The following is a 23922-nucleotide window of genomic DNA, read 5'->3' as shown; positions in this document are numbered from 1 at the left end:
CAGTGGCTTTAAAGAAAACAAAACACCTTGTGGAGGTTGGATTTGGAAATCAGTCTAGGAGGGCTTGGATCTGAGTACTGAGGTATGCATGTGAGGAGAATTTCAGGGAAATTCAACCTTCAGGGAATTTCAAAGAAAGAGCTATAGTTTTGGTCTGATCTGCACATAATTGACAATTTCTCTGAGCAGGTCAGATTTAAAAAGCACCTAAATACTCTTTTCAAATTGACACAGGTGCTGTGGATGCTAATAGCAAGTCATTTAAAGCTGTAAAATCAAACATCTAAAAAGGTAGATGCTTCTTGGGACAGATTAGGTGCCTGACCTCCAGTTCACTTGCAAGCCTGCACACCCTACGTAGTGTTTTGCAAACTTGGGCTATTGTTCCACACTCTGACCTCATTGCTTGAGGTCAGTCATACCTCTGAGACTTCTGTCCTGTGCTGTCTTGCTTGATGCAGACATGTCTTCATGTGCTATGGGTTGTCATTCTGCTGTGACTGGTAATGGTACTTTCCTTGGTGAGCAGGCTGAAGGATATGGTCATAGAGAGCAAAGAGGGGCAAGTCTGGTTTTTTTGGGCTCAGCCTAGAATGCAGAACAGCCATAGCTCAGGCAATGCTGTGAACGTTTCATGGCCTTTCTCAGCTTGGCTGTGGCTGCTAACAAGTGCAGCAGCAGCACAGAACTGGTGCCTGACTTCCCACCAATGGGATGGAGCGTGACCTTTGCATCTGTCCTGCCTGAATTTGTGATGGCTTGTGAATCCCAACCCATTTTTTACTTGAGATCTCTTTCTCTTTGACCAACATTAGATTCACTGTCAGAATTTCTTGACAGTGTTCATGATAATTAAATAGTTCCTGGACTGTTTAATAATGAAGAATTTGGACCTGAACCTATTTCTCAAGCAAATCTAGACACAGTCACGAAAATCAGATTTGAGTTCTGTGGGAATTTCTAATAACAAAAGAAATAAGAGAGGGATTCAGGATTGACCCTGAAGAAAATAATTGGGATATAAATTATTGTCACCACATCACAACTTTCATATCTTGATGTTTGATGCAATTGCCTTTATCTTCCTTCCTTAATATTTTGCATCCAACTATGCCATCTCATTGGTGATGGCTGAAATAACAATTTCAATTCAAAAGTTCTTTTCCAAAGCAAGTCACAGTTAAGTAATGTTGCTTACTTAGTTCAGTTAAATGTCATTGAACTTCACTAGATGGACACTGCTTTCCTTTCATTAGTTCTTGTTCATTACATGACCCAGCAAAATATGGATACTTAATTTGCACAAGCTCCTTGGGAGTCTTGACATTTCCCTTCTTTCTTACCTCTGAAGATGCTTTTTACTTCAGTAAAAGCAACATCTTCTCCCTTTTCAGTCTATCATTTCCCACAGCAAGTGGAATTTCTTTTTTGATTGAAGTTTCATCAGTCTTTGCCAGCACACTAGGATATTTGTTCATGATCTTCGTCATAGCTTAGGACTGGAAAACCAAGGCTGGATCATTTACTCATGCAAGTTTTATCTCCGAAGACAACAGGTTGATATACCAGTTCTGCATTTGAGCATCAGGACTGCGCTTCAAAAATTTCCGTAAACTTTCCACATTCACAAAAAAAGGACATGATAAATAAGAAGACAAGGTTATAGCAAGATATTTACCAGTCTCTTGAGCTCTTGAAGAGCGTAGGTCTCTGACTTAGCTTTGAAAAGTGCAAGAATTCATTGGTATGGGTTGCAAGGCTAAAGGGAAAAACAAGCAGAAAAAATCCCAAGCATTCCCCATTGACTTCAGATTCTAATAGCTACAGGAAAGAGTATTGTGAGCCTTTTTTTCTGTTGTTCCAGTGAGTGGAAGTAAGGTGAAAGCATTCTGAGAAAAGCTCTAGCCTTGCATCTCATTCTAAGCAGAATCTCCCTGCTGAGTAGCCCCATGGAAAGAAATGTAAACAGACAAACAAGAATGCTGTGATGGAGATGAACGCTTCAATAGAGAGCTTTGAAGCAACATGTTAAACTTCCATGGTTTCCCAGAAAATCAGTGGGCATTTCTTGTCCCTGGGTCTCTGATAGGCTATAGACTACCCTCTCATCCCAAATGTCCTGTCTCAGTTGTTACCACGCGAGATATTTTTTCTTTTTTTTTTTTTTTTTTGTTGTTGTTTTCATTTCTACTTCTTTTTCAGGATAGAAACCAGCAACTTCTCCTTGTTTCTTTCAGCTTTACTTGTGGCTCCCTGCTTTGCGTAAAGTGGCCCCAATCACCTTCACTCTTCCTCAGTAGGTACCTACTGAGCCTAGATGGCAAAAGGTTTTGTTAGAAGTTTAATCGTTTTGTGGTGGTTGTGTTTAAGTGATTCTTTATTTTGGGGATGAATTGGAGCTGAGCTGTGATAAACTGAACAAAACTCAAACCATCTCTTATGATGCATGAATATTGGCCAATGGGATTTTCTTCAGATTCCCCCGAAACACTTTAGAAAGAAGGAAAAAAAAGTAAAATTTTACTGTGTTTGGGGAGAAAGGGTTCTATGTACTGAATCTATTATAATGAATATAGTTATAGTGTTAGTTGCCAAAGACAGTGTGTTTTCAACGCTCCCTGCAGATGAATGAGTCAAAAAAAGTGTCTTAGCAAATCTCTAGATAAAGTCAATGAGGGAGTGTGTAGCAAATGCTGAAGACTAGAGTGTAAACCCAGATGATGAGCTGTTCTGTCCTTGAACATGCCAGCTGCAGCCACAGTTTGTGGCTGCTGTCAGCTTGGGGCTGGAATCCCAGAGAAATGAGCTAGTTCTGCAGAGTACAAAAGTCTCATCACTCATCCAGATTAGAAAAAAACAAACAATAATTAAAAGAATCTTTTGAAATTATAGCAGCAGGCTTCCTGGCATCATTAATGTAAAGCATATTTGAAAGCTATGTCAGAAAAATGTTTTTAGATAAATGGTTCTTTGAAGAAACCTATCTCCAAAAATCAGGAAAAGTTAGGATATTCAAAATTGAAGATGTTTGTAGAATAGTGTTAGAGAATACTATTGAAATAAAGCTGTTAAAGAAAATATTGCTTCATCCACATTTGGGGTCAAGCCTCCTGTAATTCTGTGTATATAACTGTGCATCTAGCCATTCCCCCTGAGTCTCAGTCAGGTGTACTAGCACTGTACCTTCTCATTGGTCAGATCAGTCTCTGTAAAATCATGTGTGGAATGATGTTGTGCTCTGTCCTCACCAAAAGCATTGAAACCTGGCCTGATTATCTCCTCTGTGTGCTGTACTGTGCCATGCTCAATGGCCAGTACAGTAATCTCAACAGCAATGTTTGTCTCTTTCCCACAGGGAGTATAAACACCTTCAGAAATGGTTGACAAAGTCCTCATTAACTCACTTGCTGTCTCTTCTGAAAACTGTGGGGGCTTTTCCTAATGGGAAGTTTGCACTTTCACCAATTACCAAACTATTGCTTGATGTTCTCATTACTATAAACTTTTGTTGTGGGTTAACTCCGGTGAACAGATTAAGCCCCATGCGGCTGCTCACTCCTCCCCCCTGATGGGATGAGGGAAAGAATCAGACGGGCATGAGTGATAAAACTCAGGAGCTGAGATAAAGACAAAAGTTGTGTGTGCAAGCAAAGCAAAACAAGGAATTCATTCACCACTTCCCGTGGGCAGGCAGATGTTCATCCATTTCCTGAAAGCAGGGCTCCATCACATGTGCCGGTGACTTGGGAACACAGACGCCACAACACCAAATGGCCCAACTTCCTCTTTTCTCCAGTTTTTATCACTGAAGAGACTGCCATAGGTGTGGGATGTCCCTTTGCTCTGTTGGGGTCAGCTGTCCCGGCTGCATCCTCTCCCAGCTCCTTGTGCACACCCTGCTACTCGCTGGTGGGATGATGTGAGTAGCAGTAAAGGCCTTGATGCTGTGCAAGGACTGTTCAGCCATAGCTAAAACATTGGTGTGTTATTGGCAATGTTTTTGTCACAAATCCAAAACTTAGCACTATACAAGCTACTGTGAAGAAAATTAGCTCCAACCCAGCTAAAACCAGTATAATATCCACCACTGACATCATGCTCAGGTCCCACACTATCAGACAGATCCTTCCTCATTGACCACCCATTCCTTTCCATCTTGTGATATATATACACAGATATCATTCCCTTAGTCTATGGACCAACCCTTTGAAAAGTCCACAGAGTCCACTGAGTCCATTTAGTCCACATTTACTCAATCTGTCACGGTGGTCACACAGGACAGGAGAGGTGTGTGGTGCATGGAGATATTGGGCACCCAAGTCAGCTCAGGTTGGGTCACTGTTGTGCTTTCACATCTTGTCATGAGGCTTGTCCTCTGTTGGTTCAGATGGTTCCTGCTCTAGTAATTTCCATAACATGCAACTCAAATCCCTGGGCTACAAAAATTCAAACTTATTGCCATTGCAGTCTTCACCCCTTGTCCCTTTGGACCAGACCATAGGGTTTAAAACTGCAATGAACTCCTCCCTTGCCCCTGCTCCAGGTTGGGCTTATCCACAGATACAGAGTCCACTGGGAGTGTATGTGCTCTGGTGGGGGCTTGTCCACAGACCACCATTCCTTAGGGATGTAGCTGCTCCAGAATGACATTACTCGTAGGCCGCAGTACCTTCAGGGGAGTACCTGCTCTGGCATAGACTACTCCATGGCCACATGTGTTTCTGGTTGTACCTGCTCCCGCATGAACTTATCTACAGTCACAGTCCCCTGGACTTGAGTTCCAGCCTGTCCAGTACAGCAGCACAGGAATGGCAGCAGTGCCCTGGCCATCTGCCAGCCCATTCCTGGTATCAGTATGTTCCCAGGCAGAGCAAAATAGGGTGATAAGAAGAACAGGAAACAGCAGAAGCAAAAAACAGCCAGTAACAAGCACTAGTTACTAATCTACAGTCAGGCAAGCAAGCCCCGTGGCAAGCACAGGAACTTGGCAATTACTAGCTAAACAGATTTAAATTTGGTATAGCAGACTCTGATCAAATCTGTTGTTATCTCTTACTCCCCCTCAGCGGGATGAGGAAGAACAACCTGTAGAGTAAACGTGAAAAAACTCAAGGGTTGAGATAAATAAAGTTTAATATGGAAAGCAAAAGCCACACACACAAGCAAAGCAAACCAAGGAATTAATTCACCACTTCCCATGGGTGTTCAGCTATCCCCAGGAAAACAGGGCTCCATCACACACAATGGTGTTGAGGTGGTATGAGAAGCAGAAACGCCCTTGATGCTGTGTGACCACTGCTCAGCAATAGCTAAAGCATCACATCAGTGTGTTACACACGATGTTTTGGTTAGAAAGCCCAAATGTAGCACTAAACAAGCTACTATGAAGAAAATTAGCTCCATCCCAGTGAAAACTGGTACAGCTTTTTATACTTCAGTGACATCTTTGCAGCTGTGTGCCACTGGGCAGAAGTCAGGAAATAGGAGAGCTGCATATGAACTTGCGGTCATTGTGCTCTAAAGAAAACTTACACCTTTTTACTAGGTCATTTCCTACAAAACGTACTCATTTATCCAAGACAACTACCATTTTTTTCATCCTATTTACAGGAAAAGAAGTTTCATCCAAGGGATGGCAGCTGGTTAGTCAGGATTTTATTGATAACTTTAGGGTTATTTCTGATTTGCACAACTCTAGGCTACCTGTTAATTGAGAGTCCTTACCTGATTCTCAGAGATTTGCAAGTGTCTACACTGAAAATCAACTTAACATCAAATGGCTATGTTATGTAGGAAATGACTTCAAGGTCTTCAAACCCTGATTTATACTTGACTAGCCAAAATTAAGAAAACATGTTGGGAATGTGAAATAGAGGCAGAGATAAAACAGAACAAGATGACAGCAAGAATTGTTCTTGAGAGAGAGCTTCATATAAAAATCAAAGCACCTGGACTTCATTGCATTCTGGTGTTTAGGGGTTTCTTAATCACCTAACTTCAGAGGGAAGGTAAGCAGTGCCACAGCTGATGGCAGTGACCCAGGGTAGATCTACAATAAGTGGTTTTATAGTTTCTATTGATTTCAGAAATGCTTCTGAGGACTATAGACCATCTAGTCCATATTAACCTATTTTTGACCTCAAAGGAAGTCAAAATAATGGCATTCTGCAAAAAAACCCCAAACTATAAGAATAATTCTCCTAAGGAAAAGTATGCAAGTATGGAAACGTAGTGTATTCATTCACAGATCATACTGCAGGAGGTAATGTTTGCTGCAGGAAGAATTGTTTCTGAATTAATCCAAGAGTATGCAGAATTAGGAGAACAAATGCAAATCTAGCACAAGGTCTCCAACTACTTGGCTTCTGGCTAGAAATCTGTCTAAACTACCTTCCTTCTGTTCTGACTATCGATGCCTCTCTCCCTCCTACAAGGAAGAAGGCCCTTTATTTCAAGTGCTGGCAAAGTTTTGCTCTTCTTGTCTCCAGAAACAACCAAGTGCTCCTTTTTTTTGTTTCAGTTTCTAAAAGGAAAGAAGGTAAACAGAGAATAACTGGCTAATGGTATTGTGTGGGTCCCCAGGTGTGGTGTGGATGTCACCTTGGTAACATTTTAGCTCTTCTCCTTGGCATCTTGCAAATAATAATTTGAAATCCTCCCACATATCCCTGTGTGTAACTTGGTCTGTGGAAAAAATGTGAGTTATATTTTCATATCCAATTTTAGAATTCAGAGGGTTTATGTATGAGAAAGTTTAAAAGCTATCAGGATCTCTCAAAATACTGCAGCCAGCACTAAACACACCGGGCTGCATTCTCTGCCAAAATCTTTCTCAGTAAATCCTAATGTGACTCGATAACTTAGCTACGGACCTTGGCTTGGAGTGCAGCCCAAACTTTGAAAGACTGGAAGTTTCAGTTGGCAAAAATGTGAAGGTGCAGTGGTGAATTCACAGCAGACTGGGGTTTAGTTTTAATTATAGTAAGGGAATTCAGCTCTCAAGCAAATTCCCTTAAAAAGAGAAGCAACAAGAAAAGGTGAAGAAGGAGAAAAGAGACAAGTTAGTTTATTCCCCTCCCTATGACTGAAGCTGAGGCTTTCAGAGAAGGGGTTTTTTTGGTTGTTGTCTCCTTCACAGTCTGCTTCAGAATTGGAAGCACATCGAAGCAGGGCAATTTTCAGAAGTGAAATGATTGTTTCTTAATTAGAGAAGGGTGGTCCTTTAGTCATCCTGCCCTATTTCTAGCTTAGTGCACAACATCCGTGTCTGTACCAGCATCAGCGTTCTCAGCAGACTCAGGCAGCTGGTTTTCTATTCACGGTTTGACTGTGATCCCGTTCCCTCTTCATTAACGCAGCATTTGAGGCTTTCACATGCAGTTTGTAAACAGAGACTCGTTAATGCTTGCTTCACTCTTGACTTCAGTGACAACCTTCATCCTGAAAAAGAGTGTTCCTGAGAACATATTGTTGCTAGAAGGTTATTTTAAACCCAAGCAATTTTCTCTCTTCAAACTCTCCAAACCAAATTCCTCTCTCATCTCAGTGAGTTGTTCAGAATGATGCCCAAGACACAGGCTCCTCCACAGATGCTCCATACCATGCTTGTCCTCTGTGTATGTTATTAGCAGAACACAGACTTTCTCACCTCCCTCCTACATTTTAGGCCATGTGATGAAAACACGAGATCCTAAGATTGCTATTTTTTTCATATTTCCTTTGACTGTGAATTATAAAATTGATTAAAACCCTTCTCCCTAGAAATACAGTACTTACCTGAATAATTATGGATGTATGGCAGACAAGTTGTTTCTGCAAAAACCATTTCAGCTACAGCTTACATTATTTTGTAGTGCTTTGCAGCGTGTTAATTTCTGAATAATGAATTTATTCTTTTTTATCATGTTTTTCTTATTCGTTTGGGGAGAGGGTTGTATTCAGTGTTTTAGCTCACTGTAGCTAAGCTACTCTCTCCCATGTTCACAAAAATTGGTATCTTAGTTATAGAATAGAGGAAGTGAACAGGGTAGACAGGTAGTCTTCACTGTAAATGTGATTTTTTTTTAAATAGAAAGTTATGTCCCATCTCCTGATTTCAGCTTTCCTATGGGACAGACAGGTCTCTTTGCATCCTTCATTGACAGCCATTGTAAATATGGTTGTTTGCTTTCCATGTGCTCCACTGGGACACTGTCTGTATAAATACCTACCTGGGTTAAGATCTAACAGACAGAAGGTGAATAGCAAGCACCTTATGGTACTGATTACCCTCTATGCTGCTGCTGTTGCAGTGGTGTTAGCTGACTTTATTGTGAAACCAAACATCATAGCCAGAGGTAGGACAGATCTGGGGCTCCCTTCCTTGACTGAACATTATATATAGCCACACTTTCCAGATCTCCTGAATCACTGAGAGAGGAACTCAGAATTTACGGGATATCTAAATAGCATGGAAAAGGAAGGGCATACGAGCTTCTTTAGCTTAGATGGTAAAATTGTTATGTATTTAGCAGGTATTTTATATATTTTGGGGGGAACTGTATCAAGTAAATTTTTTCACTCATATTTGTACTTTACTTGCTTTTATAGATGTCAAGTGTCTGCCTTACTGTAGTCAGGAACATAAAATACTGCTGCAGTAACCTGTGGCACGGCCTTCAGTCTGCTTGTTGTTGCCTATTATGGTGCAGTAATGGTTTATTTCATAGTCTAAACCCTAGGACTGTATTTTAATGAAGATTTAAGGCTACGATACAGCTGCTATTCAAACTGTGTAAGAGAGAGGCATGTTGGAATAGCTCAAGATTTACTGCTGAACTGTCAGTCTTCAAGCTACTGAGTGTCTTTACCCTTCCATGCAGTAGCTACGGTGGAAACTTCGCCCACTGCTGTGCAGCAGACACGGCGATTAATGAACCCGAGGCGCGCTAATCAAACATATGTTTTCTTGACACAATGATTGTGTTATATATCACATCCCAATGTACAGGCCTTTATCTTTCCTTAATGATCTAGCAAGGGGGCTTTTTTAAATGTGGGTGTTTTTCATGCGCTCCTTAGATTTGTTCCACAGGGGGTGGCCGTTAGAAACATCTGACAGGCATGCAGTTAGCCAGCGCCCTGCTGAGATTAGTAAAATACTATATTTAGTAATCGCACTACATCAAGGAACTCCAGCATTGCAGGAAACAGTTTGATTCAATGCTTTTTTTCTGATTTTTTTAAATTTACTTTTTTTTTTATTGTACATCTTATTTTTTCATCTGGGAGAATTATTTTTTTGCCAACTTAGTGTTGGTTTTTTCTGTGTCCATGTTTCAACTTTTTGAAAAGATATTTTTCGTATAATGGAATTTTCCCCCTCAAATTTTTTTTTGTTTTTACTGTACTCCTGTTCTACTCCCACAAAAAGCAAAAAGGAATTGTGAAGCAGGTAGTAAGGATGAAAAGTGGTATTTGCAATCTCTCTCATGCTGTTTTATGTCTGAAGAGATTAATCTATTATCTGTTAGGAACGCTTTATGGATAATACAAGGATTCATGCTTTTAAGTACTAGAATACTATACTATGAAAGCTCCTAAAATTGGCTCTTAAAAAATGGGTGAAATGAGAAAGTGTAGTAAGTTCATTTTTGTGCCAGGAGTATTTCTTCACCAATTGGTATGCACAAAACAGACTTGGAGCACAAACAGGATAGTTTAGTTTTTTCTTTAGTAGTTGATGTGACTAACGGTAGATGAGCAACACAAAGAAAAAGATAGAAGACCAATATGGAAAAGACAAGCTTTTGACCAGGATGCTAAAGGATGAAGATGAGACTCTTGTCCAAGTCAAAATTACTGTTTTAACATCTGATTTATGAACCTATCCTAGGTTTCTTGTCACTATAAATCCAGAGCAGCCTAAGTAAAATCTTGGGAAGTATTCTGTAAACTCAGGACTAAATTGGGTGCTCTCCCTTTAAGGGTCAGATTTAAAGGAATACCATCCTTTGTTCTAACAAAATTGTCCAGGCTTGTCAATCCAGAAGATTTGTGCATTGCTGAACATAATGGCATTTTATTACCTAGTTTATTTCTGTCTAGCATTCTAAGACTCCTGCTGATGCTTTGACTCAGAGTAGTTTTTGGTTTGGAAACTTGAACTCCAGTGTCACAGATGACTTCTTTCTTTTGGTAATTCGTATTATTTTTGTAAGTTATTAAACCTTCAAGAAAGAAAGTGTTTGTCCAGACAGAAGTTGTGTTTCAAACTGTGAACATCTAAGCAGCAGTGTGTGAAAATAGTAGCCTTTATTTTTGCTCCCCTCAGACTCTTGTTAGTGCAGTTAGCTCGATTCTAACAGTAGTTTGGTATATTACAGTTAAGCTTAACTACTATGTGATGGTACAAGAGGTCTCTCGCTTTCCTCAGCTGTGACTCAGTAAACCATAGCCCTTGTTCATGCAAAAGTACAGATGTTCAAATTCAGAAGTGCCCACTGAAGGCAGCAGACTAGCCCATTCTTGAAGATAGGGACACTGTATGTACGGAATAGTTTATGCAGATTAACTGTGGCCATTATCTGAATTACATATTGATCCAGTGGTTTAAAGTAGCTTATTGCAAGATGAATCCTGCAGTATTTTTTGCAGTCTCTATCAGAATGCTTGCAACTGAGGAACGGTGTTATAGTAAAGGTAGATTGAAGAGTCATCTTTATACAAATAGGAAAGAAATAGGAATTTCCTGCTCTTGGAGCAGCTTTATGATAGAAACAACCTTAAATGTAATTTCTTATGCAGATTTATGCAGTGTAATTTAGTTTTTCCTTTATAAAATAACATGTAAAGTTAAGAATTCTGGCTATGCCATTCCACATTCAGTCGTAACATTGTGAACATTCATCTTATATCTTCCTTTATGTGCAGCTATAAATGCCCATCAAAATATTTGCATCTCTTCAGTAATTTAAAATATTAAAAACAAGGGCCAAATTTCAACATAGCTGTCAAATGGATTCAGACCTTCGAATACATTTCTGTATGCACAGCAGTTAGTGGTACCCCTCCATACATACATACACCATGCAGCTTGTTCCTGACTGAAGCAATCTGTGAAAGAATATACAGTTTCTGTCTGAATATTGAACGTGAAAGCATACATGTATGAGTAAATCCATGGCATGCGCTTGCGGAAAAGATCACTTGTAGAATTTATTTCCTTATTTTGATGCCTGGGATGCACTTTGTGTTTCATGTACGGAGGTTTCGTGGAGTGCTGTGTTTGGGATTCCTGAGCTGGCTATACATGATTTATCTCAGGTAGATGTAGTAACCCAGGAGAAAAGCTGGCAGTGCTCTATGCTTTTCCCACTAAATGAGTAGGCTCATTTAGAGTTATTGCCAGGATCTTGTGGTGGCACCGCTTTGTGCTGTGTAGACATACCTTGGAGGAGAATTACGTGTAAATCACTCATAACAGGCTGAGGCTGGAGTCTTGCATTTTGCTCAGAAACTTGCACAACCCTTACTACAGACATCTATATGCTGGCCAGGGTTTTCTAACCAGATCCTAATGCTGTTCTTTCAAATCTCTGCTTCTATGTTATCTAAATAAAACATTCTGTATTTTAATGAGTGAAATTTCATTTCTCTTAAATCCTTAAAATGCACTGAGCTAATCTGTGATTGTCCCTTATTTATAAAAAACTGAAGCCTGAAAATTAGATCCTGGACATAGGTAGTAATTATTTTCACAACTCTTTTGTTTTTACCTCCTTAATATATGGAAGGAGAAAATGATCAATTGTGGTTAGGCCAGAGGCCTTAATGATGGGTTATAGTGCCAGCACTGTCATTCCCTCCAACCAGTGCCGAGTGAATTTGGATGAGCCATTTAACGTCTGTCTACAAAGTGTCCTTACCTGCCTAACAGTTATGGTGAGATGAGCTGCAGTTAAGCAATTCTGACTCTTAAGGCACTGAAGAACTTAGAAAAGTATTACTATTATTGTCATCAAGAATCTCAATAATGGCTATGTAATCACCGTCAGAGCACTTGGCCACCAGCCTTCAGCCTCCACTCCTTGATCACAGATACTGATTCAAGTATTTGCTGTGCCCTCATGTTCCCCTGTCTTAGAGGATATGATATTCTTATACCAGTTTTATAGACATTCAGATTCCTTCCACACTCAGCCATAATAGCATGGACATATAAACTGAAATATTTGCAGCATACTGCTGGCTGAAAACCTAGATGTATCTGCTGCTATTCAGGCTATTTGATAACTATTTGATTCTTTCTGAGTGCCTATTTTGGACAGTCTGCTCAAATAGGCAAATACCTAGCACTTTTGATTGACCAAAAAAAACACCCAAACTTTGGACCATAGATCACACTTGAAGAAGAAAGGAATAACACACTTTTAGAATGTAGCAGCTGGACTGACAAATAACAGGATTACTGGGAAGTTGCACATATGCATGCCAAATGTAGAAGTCTGAATATTTCTGCTGACTGCACAAATCTGTAGACTAGAGACATTTGATGAAAGGACAAAGTTTTATTCTGTCCCCATTCAAAGTCTAGTCTTCTGTTTTTTGTATCACTGTTCATATCATTAACATAGAAGGTATGTATTTTGGTCCAACTGAAGAGCTTCAACAGAGCAAGAGATAATTAGAGGACCGTTGTCTAAGAAATTACAAAGTAATGGCCTTGATACATTGAGATGAAGCCAAAAGTGCATCTTGAAATACCTTTGGGAAAGTTAAGCCTACCAAAATTCTGAATTTATTGCTATTTCAGTGTGGGACTCTAAATGGGGTGTGTCAAGTCTGCTATTGCAGATAACAGTGTCATGTAATACTAATACGTTTTCCTCTGGATATCTCCTGTTCTTTCAGCTTGTTAGTCTTGCTTTATTCCAGTAGACATTAGTGAATTTTAACCTTATTCATATCATTCTCACTAAAAATAAGCCTACAAACATGCTATACAGTTCAGAAAGTGCCATTTTCCCATTTCTCCATATGTGCTTTCCATGGTCACCAGATTTTGCTCCTTTTGCGATGTCATATCTGCAGTAAGTAATCATCTATTCCTGCTTTGCTGCCCCATTTCTCTACATCATATTCCCACAACACATACTCAGCAGAATATCTAGCTTGCAACTGGTCGTGGTAGCTTGATAAGCTTTTGTCATAACAGTAGTCCCTGACATTTAAAGAACTTCAGTTTATATTTGCCAGCCAAATTTCATACCTTCATACCTCTTTCAATTAATCAAAGTTAAACCACTGTATATGTGAAGGGGCCTCTTGTGGTTTCTAAGTAAGTAGTATGGCTTTTCTGGCAGAGAGCCACAAGCAATTTAGTGGGCTCATACTGTGGGGGTTGAGAGACAGGAATAATCCAGAAAGCTTTAAGAAGGGCTGAGTGAAGTCAATATTTCTACACAGAGTGCAAGAGTTTTGCATTTAGTGTCTTACTTTTGGCCACAGCAAAACTGTTTTGATGTGTTGTCAGTAAAATAATTCTGAAACATAGAACCAGCTTGGTTTTCCTCTCACTTACCCAGTTTTGCACTGGATTTACTTCAGCTGAAGTTTCCCAATTTGCATCTGTGGCAGAGAAGAGTTAGGCACTGGGGATTTAATACACACAGTGTCATCTATGTCACTAAACTGTTTTCTCAGGAATAAACCAAATATGGTTCCTAGTTGACTTCAGAAATAATAAAGTCTAATTTCGTAGACTGCATGTCAAGATGAGTCTTTATCATGTACCTTTTGCCTGAGAGCTGTACAGCTGTAAATAGATACTAACATAAAAGGTCTGTCTCCAACAGAGCTGATCTCTTTTTCCACTTCTGACAGGGGTCACATAGTCAATGTAAATTACCACCATAAACTAAATTCCACCTCTCCTGTTGAACAAAGTGCTTGATCTGCCTGTCTAGAAGTCAGAAGCTACATAGAGAACTGTAATATTTCAACAATTCAGCATGAGTGGCAACCTGTTCTTAATAATAAAACACTGGCAACATTTAATTTCATTTTGTCTCAACATATTAAAATCCATCCTTTCTTTAGGGGATTTAAGAACCATCTGAAGGGAACCTGAAGACAAGGAGAATAATTCAAGTAGAAGCACTACTTGAATTCCTCTGTATTTCACTCAGGATTCAGGTTCAACATGCACATCTTGACCCCAGTAGGGAATGAGTTACTCTTAGAAAAGGATAGCCTAGACATCTCAAGAATGTAAATTCTTCTCCATTTTATCTGTCATTTTGATTCAATTGAAATCTACCATATCAGCCATGTCAAAAGAGTTAGTGGATTTTAGTAGAAATGCAATTACAATTCAAAAAGTTGAACTATTATGGCCAAGTTTTTGGAGGTATAATGATTTACATGGGTGTTTTTTAACTAAGGTAAAATATGCCATTAAAAATTACATATAGGCTGGAAACTATAAATTGAAACTAGTTCTTATGTAGATACAATATCTTGAATTCGGTCTCAAAGGTCTCAGAAACTGAAGAACACAGCACTTCAAAAACCATCCAACAGACATATTGAGGAAAATTTTACCACAGTTCAGCATGTGACTATCTAGACTCTTTTAGACACTCCTTGTTTTATATTAAAGATGAATTCAATGTAAATGTTTGGAATTCTTCTTACAGACTTGTTGAAAAGGGACAGTATTTTAGCATGACTCCCTTGTACAAACCTGGTGTTTAGCAGATTACGTATGTTATTCTGTTATAGGTACACTACAGTGATAGACAAAATGGCAAAGAGTGTATGACCTGTTTGACACTGTCTCCTGTGCAGATGACTTTCCAAGGTATCGGAAGCTCCATTGAAGCCAGCCATGACCAGGTATAATACCTTCACCCCACACTCTTGTAATTTTATTAATATCTAGTAAGGCCAGAATGTCAGCACTAGTACATTTTAAATTTTGACATGTTTATGCTTTTCATATGGCATGTCACTGGGATTTGCCTATCTTGCCGTAGTAATATCCTGATTAGACCTAAGGAGTGGCATGAAAAGGAGACAAAACTATAATGCCTTTTACATATTTTAAAAGACGTTAGGGAAGTCTAAAGATCTTGCTTTGGTTTTAAAGTCAGATGTAAGTTTCTGCAAAGGTTTTGTTTGCTTTTATGTGTGTATCAGGTCCTGTCTATATTATTTTTGCTAGAAAATTATAAGTAGCTGGAAAAACAGAGATGAAGCCATGATCTCTAGCCATCATCTGTCACAAGAAACTGGCATTTAAGAGGAGAAAGGCATTTTTAATAAGACTATGTAAAACTCCCGTTTTGTTTGGCTGTTGTTAAAACATTTAATTCAAGCTGCTGGCAGAAAGCCAGAAGGGAAAAAAAAAAGGCTCAATGCTAATCACTCATCACCCTGCTGCTTCAGGTGGGAACTGAGGGGGACTTCTGTTCTAGTCGTCTTCCCCTCCAACACTCTTATGGATAAAAGCAAGACATGACTTTGAAACTCCAAAAGTTTTAAAAGCAAAAAGGAAAAAAGTAGAAGAAAACTTTAAACCAAACCTTGCACCTTTCAGATCTTCTGCAGGTTAGGAAATATTGCCATATTTACTTGCCTTTGCAGGCCATCTTTAAATTGTACTGTGTTCACATATACCATACATTTTATCAGACTTCATGCAAGATTCTCTAAGAAAAAAAAAAAGGAAAAGTCACCTTGAGAAGCAGCAGAATTAGTTACTTGTGGGGAAAAGTTAAAAACACACTTTGCCATGTTTTTGTTTGGTGTTTTTTTTATTGTAAGTTCCTAAGTTAGTTGTTAACATAAACTAAGCCCATTAGTTATTTACATGGTAACATGATGATACTTCCTGCCCTTAAGTGTTTGGTGTTTTACAGTAATGGAGAGCTGTGGTAAGTCAGACCCTACTTTGACATTCAGTTCTCATTTCAGCCAGCAACTTGTTTATGCTGTTCTAAAGCTGCTCCATTTTTCTTTCAGTAAAGACAGGCTTTTAAAATATAGTTATAACACAAGTACGATATTTAGACATTTCAATGAATTGAAGGTGGTCCCTGTCAATTTGGTAACAACTACATTCTGGGCTACCAGCCAGCTTGACCTTTGTCTTAGCATTTATTTAGGCTAGAGTATGATATGTAAACAGAAAAAAAAGATTTTGTAAGCAAAAAGCACATTTAAACCATCTGAATAATTATATATCTAAGACTTCTAAATGGAAAAGTTGTGTTGAGCCTGCAAAGTCAAGCACCTAGAAATTAAGAAATTCCAGATTATGTGCAGCAATAGTTTGATCCCAAATGTACCCATTCAGTACTCCAAACAGGACATTCTTCTGGGAAATAAAAAAGATGCATAAAGTCAGCATAGATGAAGGTTGTATCACAGCATGTGCACAGATAGGTAGAATTAAGTTTGCTTGGGCCATTATGTAGCTGAAATTTCCTCATCTTCCTTCAATTTGAAGTTTAAAAAATGTTCATCGTTGATTTTAGTTATGAAATTTTTCAACGGGGTTCTTAAAAAGGGAAGAAAAATGTTTTGTCATTGCATGATGGGGTGGTTGTTGTGTTACTGAACCCACATACTTGTGCTAAGATTTCATCTGAGCTGAGAGCAAAAGAAATAGATCCAGATACCAGACAGGATGCACAAATTTCTGCTCACCCCCTTCCTAAATATCAAAGGAATTTCATTTTCTGGGCAAGGGGGATGCTATGCACTGGTTGTGTTTGAGAACAGGCTAGCAGGACTGAATTAGGCAATTATTTGCCATCACCCAAATAAACAGAGAAAACTGAATCATTATCAAACAAACAGAAAGCACATCAAGTATTTGTCAGACACTGGAATGAATTAATTAATGACAAAATTAAAGCTACTAATGGGCTAACTAAAAGGAAAAACCCCTTTTCTTTCTTGTTCTTGGTATGATTGGTATGAGTGTATGATTGGTATGATTTTCCTTGGTTTTCTACAATTTCCCTCCCAACAAGTTTATTTCATACTGTTACTATTCTTATAAAAATAGGAACCAGAACTTATGTACCTTTGTTAAGTTGAATTACCCACATTTTAAAGTTTCAAACTTCACTAAGTTCAGGATATCTGTATGCTATGAAACTTAAATTCTAGAAACTCTTCTTTAACTTATGTAATCCATAACTTTTGGATCATGTCTGTAGTGTTGTGTTAATTTAGATGGGCTGGTCACCTGCAAGCCTGTGATTTCAGTGGAGGTGTGGTGACTTGTGCCAGCTGGCAGGCCTGATGTGGTTTGACTTCAGGAACTGTCCACTTCCGTGCTTATGAAGATAATTTTTCTTGCATTCATTCTAAAATATAGATTCTATAAGTTTTTATGGAAAACATTCTAAATGAGACCCTGGAATATATTGTGGCAAAGTGGTGAAATTTGTTGTGTGAGAATATCTAATAAAAAAGCTGTATACCAGATTTGTCATTATATTGTGTCAGAAGAACCGCAGTACTGTGGTAAATGGCAGCTGACCACATACCTTGATCAAAAATAAGAAATAGAAATGAAAAGGGGGAAAAAAAAAGAAAAGCGTGTTCCCAATGGCATCTCTAGTCCTACTTTTTAGATTGGACTTGCCTTTTGTAATGTATCACTCTACTCATATTCAGTGGGTGACTTGTTACCCAGCAGATACCAAAGTGGTTACAATCCTACATAAATATATTACCTGGCTTTTTCAAATATGCCAAGACTTGACACTGCAGTTTTTCAAGTCCCTTGCACTTTCCCTATACTCTGTAGGGAGTTTTCATTCTTTAGATTGGTTTAGCTCAAATATTTTCCCCGCATACTTCATCTGAGCAATTTCAGATTAAAATAAACATATCATACTGGCACACTAATCAGTGTGTATTTCAAATGTCTGATTGACAAGACATATCTCATTTGGTCATGAAGCAGTATTGTAGAAGCAGTTGCTGATCTTTCATTTCTCTTTTGGCAAACAGTAAAAAAGGGAAACATTCCTAAAGCACAACTGCAGTCTATCCTGCCACGTTTTGTTGGGTTTTGCATTCAGGTATTCCAGCTTCTTTAGTGGAAATTTAATGGTGTTTAGCATTTTTTCCCCCCTGAATTATTTCCTTTTAGATTTTCTGTTTCCCAGTACCTAACTATGACTATAAATTTCTCTTTTTCTTAAGTCTTTTGGCTTTGATTATTTTCTGTAGAATTTAGCTACAAGCAGCTTTTAGTTAAAATGGTGTCCTCTTTCTAGTGATTTTCTCAAGAAAATCTGAGTTTGTCCTTAATGGTAATGAAGCCTGGTATTTTTCACCTTCCTGTGGAACTGGAGAAAACCTATTCTCAGGGCTTACAATGGGCTTTAAGCACTGTGTGAAGGTGAGGAATGAATTTAATATGGATTGTTTAAAGTAACAGAACGGAAGTCTAGGTAGTGTGTCTATTTTTGTCACTGAGAAAATTCATGGTAGGATACAGAAAAAGGAAAAAAATCATAGACAGGAGGCTATATAAGCAAAAATAGGTGGAATGAAACAGAAATCTAAGAAAGTGCAGAGAAATGGGGCAGTGAATGTCTAAGGGACACAGAAGTGGAATAGAGAGAAAGTTAGAGCTAAACAGAGGGGGATGATCAAAAACCTCACCAAAATTAATAAAGGCATCTTCTCAACTGCTTAGTCTGAAAGTCTTAGACAGTTCTGCCTACTTCTCAAGGTATTGAAATCTGAATTGCTTGTTACTGATACAAATAAATGTCTTCCAGTCTTAGTGAACTGGGCTACATGAAGAGTTCTTTGAATTCTTGATTGCAGACATGCTGAGAACTATTAGTTAGAAGGTGTAATGCTAACTATTGAAGGAAATTGAGACTTCTATTTCTCCTAAAGGGTTCCAGTCAATACCGTAAAGTTGTTACACATATACTTCACGCAACAGAAATTATTGGACTCACTATAATGATAGCTGGGTTAAATTTGATGGCTTATGTCTAACAAGATGGCCTGTGACACAGTTTCAATCTCAGAAGTGACATACTTCTGCTATGCCTTGAACAAGCCAGAGTCAAACTCAGCATCCATGTTTACATGTATATTTTAGAAACTTGAAACGTTCCCATCTTTAGTGGCTCTATAATAATTGCTGTCTTTCTCAATATTTCAGCTCTGAATGACTGTAGAACTCTGTTTCAGAGTTATCACAACCCTGTGATTGTCATAGCTGTGAAAGAAAAAACATCTGTGCATTCTTAAGGTTGCTGAACAGCAGGCAAATTGGAAGTATGGGCATTCATTTTTAAATAAAATTATTTAGATATTGGTCCTGGTGATAAGAAAGAACAGATTTGGCCCGTTTTGAGATTTTGAATGCTTGCCATGGAGTATTCTGAATTTTTAACTCCTAGTAACTTGATGTTCATTGAGGAGTGACCAGTTCTCTACTTAAATTTCAGGAGACAGATCAAAGACCAGTGCATTTTCTTAAAGTCTCATTACTTTAATGCTTTTTGACAATTTTGGAAGTTGTAAGATATGTGTGTTTTTTTGGAGCTGGAAGTGCTGTCCATTTGTTTATTACTGGCTTCTTGTGTTTACTTCATCTAATAGTCCCAATGAGATGTGCTGATAAAGTGATGATAATGAGTCTTTTATGCCTTACTTTTATTCCTTGCTTTCTTAGTGCTCTCCATTATATTTGTGATGTATATTAGACCGTATTTTTAGAACTCTTTTGCACTTCACAATGCAGAGAATAGAATACTTTTGTTTTGTAGGGCAGATAACAATTATATTATGTTATATATAATCTGCCACTAATAACACTTTTATTTTCAAGTTTAAAAATAGCTGGAAAGAGAATGAACAGGGGCAGAAATTATAGAAGTGGAAGAGCTGCTGATGAGATAGACTTGGTAAGAGAGTCCAACAGGGAGGGGCTGTACTGAAAGGAAGATGACACGCTGAACAGTTTCAGAAATCACTGATGGAAAGCTTGACAGCCAGCAGTGACAAGCAAACTGAAATGTGGTATATAGCAAACCATAACTCTTGGCTTGCAAGCAGACATTCTGGACAGGGTTAACAGAGAGTGGTGATGCCCAGATGTGAGCAGCTCCTGATGTCATTTGGATGCAGTGAAGGCAGATATAGTTCTCAAGGGCCAAAAGACCTCAGAGGTGGGTGACAGGCTCAAGGGAAGGTGCTTGGAGCATTAAGGGTTGAGAAGAACTTTACCTTGTAACAGCAAATGCATAATACACTTGAAGGTCCACACCTCTATTTGTTATGGTCTGAGAAAAATTTGCTCAGGAGGCAGCATCTAGGGAATTTACAGAAGCCCCAAAAACTAAAGATGTAGTCAGTGAGTATGCAGAGGATAAGAATTTGTCCAATGCTGGAACCAGAAAAGGTGAATGGAGTTGGGGTTTTTTTATTAAGATACCTTTTCACATGAGAAAAACAGATGATTTACTGGACACTACATAATTTCTGCTTAAAATTTTTTTTTTCCTAAGGAGAAATTAGTATTTTTTAGATGTTCAGCTTTACTTCACAGGGGGGTTTGATGTCCTGGACATAGTCAAAAAATGAGAAAATGTTGGGATTTTATTTTAAAAATACACGTACTCTCTTGTTTTGGTTTGGTTTTAGCTGGTGTTGTTGTCAGCTCATTTCTACTTGATTTATTTATAATTTCTTTGGGTGGCTTCTTCAATAGAATGAACAAACTTTGGTTTTACTCAGTGAAAATCTTCCAGTAGTTTCCCCAAAACTTGGCAGTTCCATTATAACCCCTTCAGCATCAGGACTCCCACCTGATATTGTGAAAACATCTCACAGAACTAGGTGTTCTCTTGCCAGTGTGGTTTCACTGGCTGCTGCCTTCTCCTTGACAAGTCCATAACCTTTGATGTGGGTCAGGCATGGCCACAGCTGAGTCCTTGGTGCTCCAAAAGAGACAGTTCATGTGGAACAGAAATATAAACTGCTTTTGATATATAGCACCATTCTTCTCTTGTGTCTCTTAGGTTGACATTACAGTCAGGAGTCATCCCATCAGGTTTTCCTTAGGTTCACTAGGTTGTTGTCTACTATTTGGTACTTTTCTCTCGACTGCTGTGCTCCCCACGACTGTGTGTGGAAGCATTAGTACATTCTCTCTGTATTCTTCATGTTCTGTTTCACATTATCTCAGTCTGGATGTACGTGACAGAACATTTGCTTTTTCCCTGGCAGCTGCTGAAGTTTTCCTTGATTAGCCCAAGATCAAACGTTTGTATTTGTTCAGGATGTGTAATCTTTCATTTTCAAAAAGTGAGTTACTAATTAACTGGCAAATGGGAACAGAATGCAAAGCAAAGCACGGCAGTCTCTTTGCCAGACCCTTTCAGTGCTCTTTTTCAGGGCTTCCTGAGTAGCTTCCCAATGTGACTGCTTCCTGTTGAAGATGCATAATAGGATTTTTCAGTGCTCTGTGTATGCATGTTTGTTTACACAGTAATGTCAACAGGGTATGAAATGCTACTGTTGCAGTCTCTGCCTGCTGTACATGCTTAGCATGTAACTGATGAAAAGCAAAGACCATGTATGTTTTGGGGACTGTTTCCTCCTCTGATGGAAAAAAAAGAAAAAAGGTGAAATATTATGGCTGCTATCAGTGACATTTCACAAGAGTGGTGAAGTTCACAGCGTCATAGAATACTTGAGGCGGGAAGGGACTGATGGAGATCATCTGTTCCAAGGCCCCTCATCAAGCCGTGCCACCTAGAACAGGCTACCCGGGCCTGTGTCCGGGCAGCTTTAGAGTATCTTCCCATTTACTTCATCTGTGATCCTGGCTGTTTCCTAAACCTTTGAGTGAGGTGTAACTCAAGTTTTGATCCAGGTCAGTGTGCTGAACTGATCCACTAGGGCTTAGATGAGTACTAGAGCTGAAACGCGGGAGACATCAGGACAGCCCCATCAGCAGGAGAGGTGCCCTTTCACAGCAGCAAGCTATTGGCTCAGCTTACCCACCTTGTAAAATGTCACTTGAAGAGGATGAGGCAAAAATTTACTGGTCAGAATAACGATTTTCTTGTAGAACTGTTTGTCTTCTTTAGTACTCTTAAAGCTGTTCCCTCCGCAGTAGCAGGACGTGGCACAGAGAGGAGAACAGGAATGGCACGCAGAAGGAGGGAGGAAGGGCAGGGTCATAGCAGCCCTGACCTGCAGAAGTTGAGCTGGTTTATAACTGCACCCTTAGTAGTTGCTTGCATTAAAATGCCTTAGCAGGCTTTCAGTGCAGTGTAACATGTGGAAGTGGAAAGAAAGGCGTTAACAACATGCAATGAGCCAACCTTCCATGGACCACAGGCCAGCTGTTCGCTCTCCTTAGTTTGCAATCTGTTTCTGGTTTGGTTTGTTTTGCTCTTACTTCAAGCTCAGCTGGGTAATGGTGAAATGTAAAAACTTTGAATTTCCTTGGTGTTGTGGCTGTTGGGGAAGAAGCTTAAAAGGGAAGGCTATTGGAGAAGTTTGGAAAAGCTAGAAGTGTTAGCTAGTTTTCTGCCTTGTCACAGTGTAGCAGGGGATTCAGCTCACTTGGATTATCAAGAAATATAACAGCTTTTTCCCTGTCAGGAAAAAACAGAGGAAATACAACAGAGGTAAATTCTTCTCCTACTCAACAGTTATAAATGGACAGACATTCACCTACTAAACAAAAGCTGGAAGCAGAGATAGATGCAAACACCAAGTGGAAAGAGACCCTCCCTAGTAGCTTGTCTTGCAGTTGGGGTTGACGAGGATCTAGATTTTTCATCTTGACCCCTGACAGGCAGCGCTTGAATTTTAATAGCTGTATTTATTTTCAAAGCTTTTTTCAAAGTTATGAATTAAAACTAACACGCAGTCAAAACCCAGATGCCTATTTTGTAGGCACCTCCATTTTAGACAGAAAAATCTATTAGCAAAATGTACACTCTATTTTGTTGCCCACCCTGTGTTTGCTAGACTTATTCTGTGGCATTTTCCACACACTAATCAAAGTAATGCGATGTCTGTTTCTTGATACGTGTTTAATCACTTGTCATTCAGTGAAGTTGCCTAACACTCTAATTATATAATTGGCATTTCAAAATACATTTTCTTAACCATTCTACAAGACAAAATAATGATTTACACATGTGCCATCTGAAGAACTGTGCTTTTGCCAAAATTCTGTTTGCCACCTAATTATTCCACTTCTCCCAAAATGGTATCACATGGCTGGCATTATGCATGTACCTAGTACAAATGAAATTTCATAGTTTTTGGTTTGTATAATCATCATACAACCCCTGGATCTACACAGTGCAAGTGGAAACTAAATTTGACATCCTACACCCCTTCATTTCAAGGACTCATTTCAAGAAGCCAGGATCTTGTAATAAATGCTCTGACAATAGACTTAATGGGAAATAAATGAGGTCAGGCATTATAAGTAATTAGTAACAGGTAATTTTGTAAGTAATCACAGGGGAATAGCCAAGCTTATTTGTTGTGAAATACAGTGAGATAGCAAAACTGAGTGCTCCTCACCACTTTAGTTTCATCAAATCATCTACCTGGATGCAAAGCGTTTGACACTGTTCCCACATGACATGCTTGTCTCTAAATTGGAGAGACATGGATTTGATGGGTGGATCACTTGGTGGATAAAGAACTGGCTGGACAGTCACACACAAGAGTTGTGGTCAGCGGCTCATTGTCCACGTGGAGCCCAGTGAGGAGTGGTGTCCCTCAGGGGTCAGTGCTGGGGCTGATACTGTTCAACATCTTTGTCAGCATCTTGGACAATGAGGTCGAGTGCACCCTCAGCAAGTTCGCTGACAACACCAAGCTGTGTGGGGCAGTTGGCACACTGAAGGGAAGGGA

At 39.1% G+C, this 23922-nt stretch overlaps 1 protein-coding gene across 1 annotated transcript in view; it reads left to right on the top strand.

Annotated features, from left to right (window-relative positions):
* The window catches only part of STAU2 (staufen double-stranded RNA binding protein 2), a gene marked incomplete at its 5' end in the record, with an annotated part of 92254 nt that overhangs the window by 16223 nt on the left and 52109 nt on the right, over nucleotides 1-23922 (top strand). The window contains one exon of the mRNA XM_009071477.1: nucleotides 14764-14877. Within this exon, the coding sequence (XP_009069725.1) occupies nucleotides 14764-14877 (114 nt within the window). The remainder of the gene's footprint in view (nucleotides 1-14763; nucleotides 14878-23922) is intronic.

This window comes from Acanthisitta chloris, unplaced genomic scaffold, assembly GCF_000695815.1.
Source record: "Acanthisitta chloris isolate BGI_N310 unplaced genomic scaffold, ASM69581v1 scaffold11693, whole genome shotgun sequence".
NCBI lineage: Eukaryota > Metazoa > Chordata > Aves > Passeriformes > Acanthisittidae > Acanthisitta > Acanthisitta chloris.
This window is presented reverse-complemented; position numbering and strand designations above follow the sequence as displayed.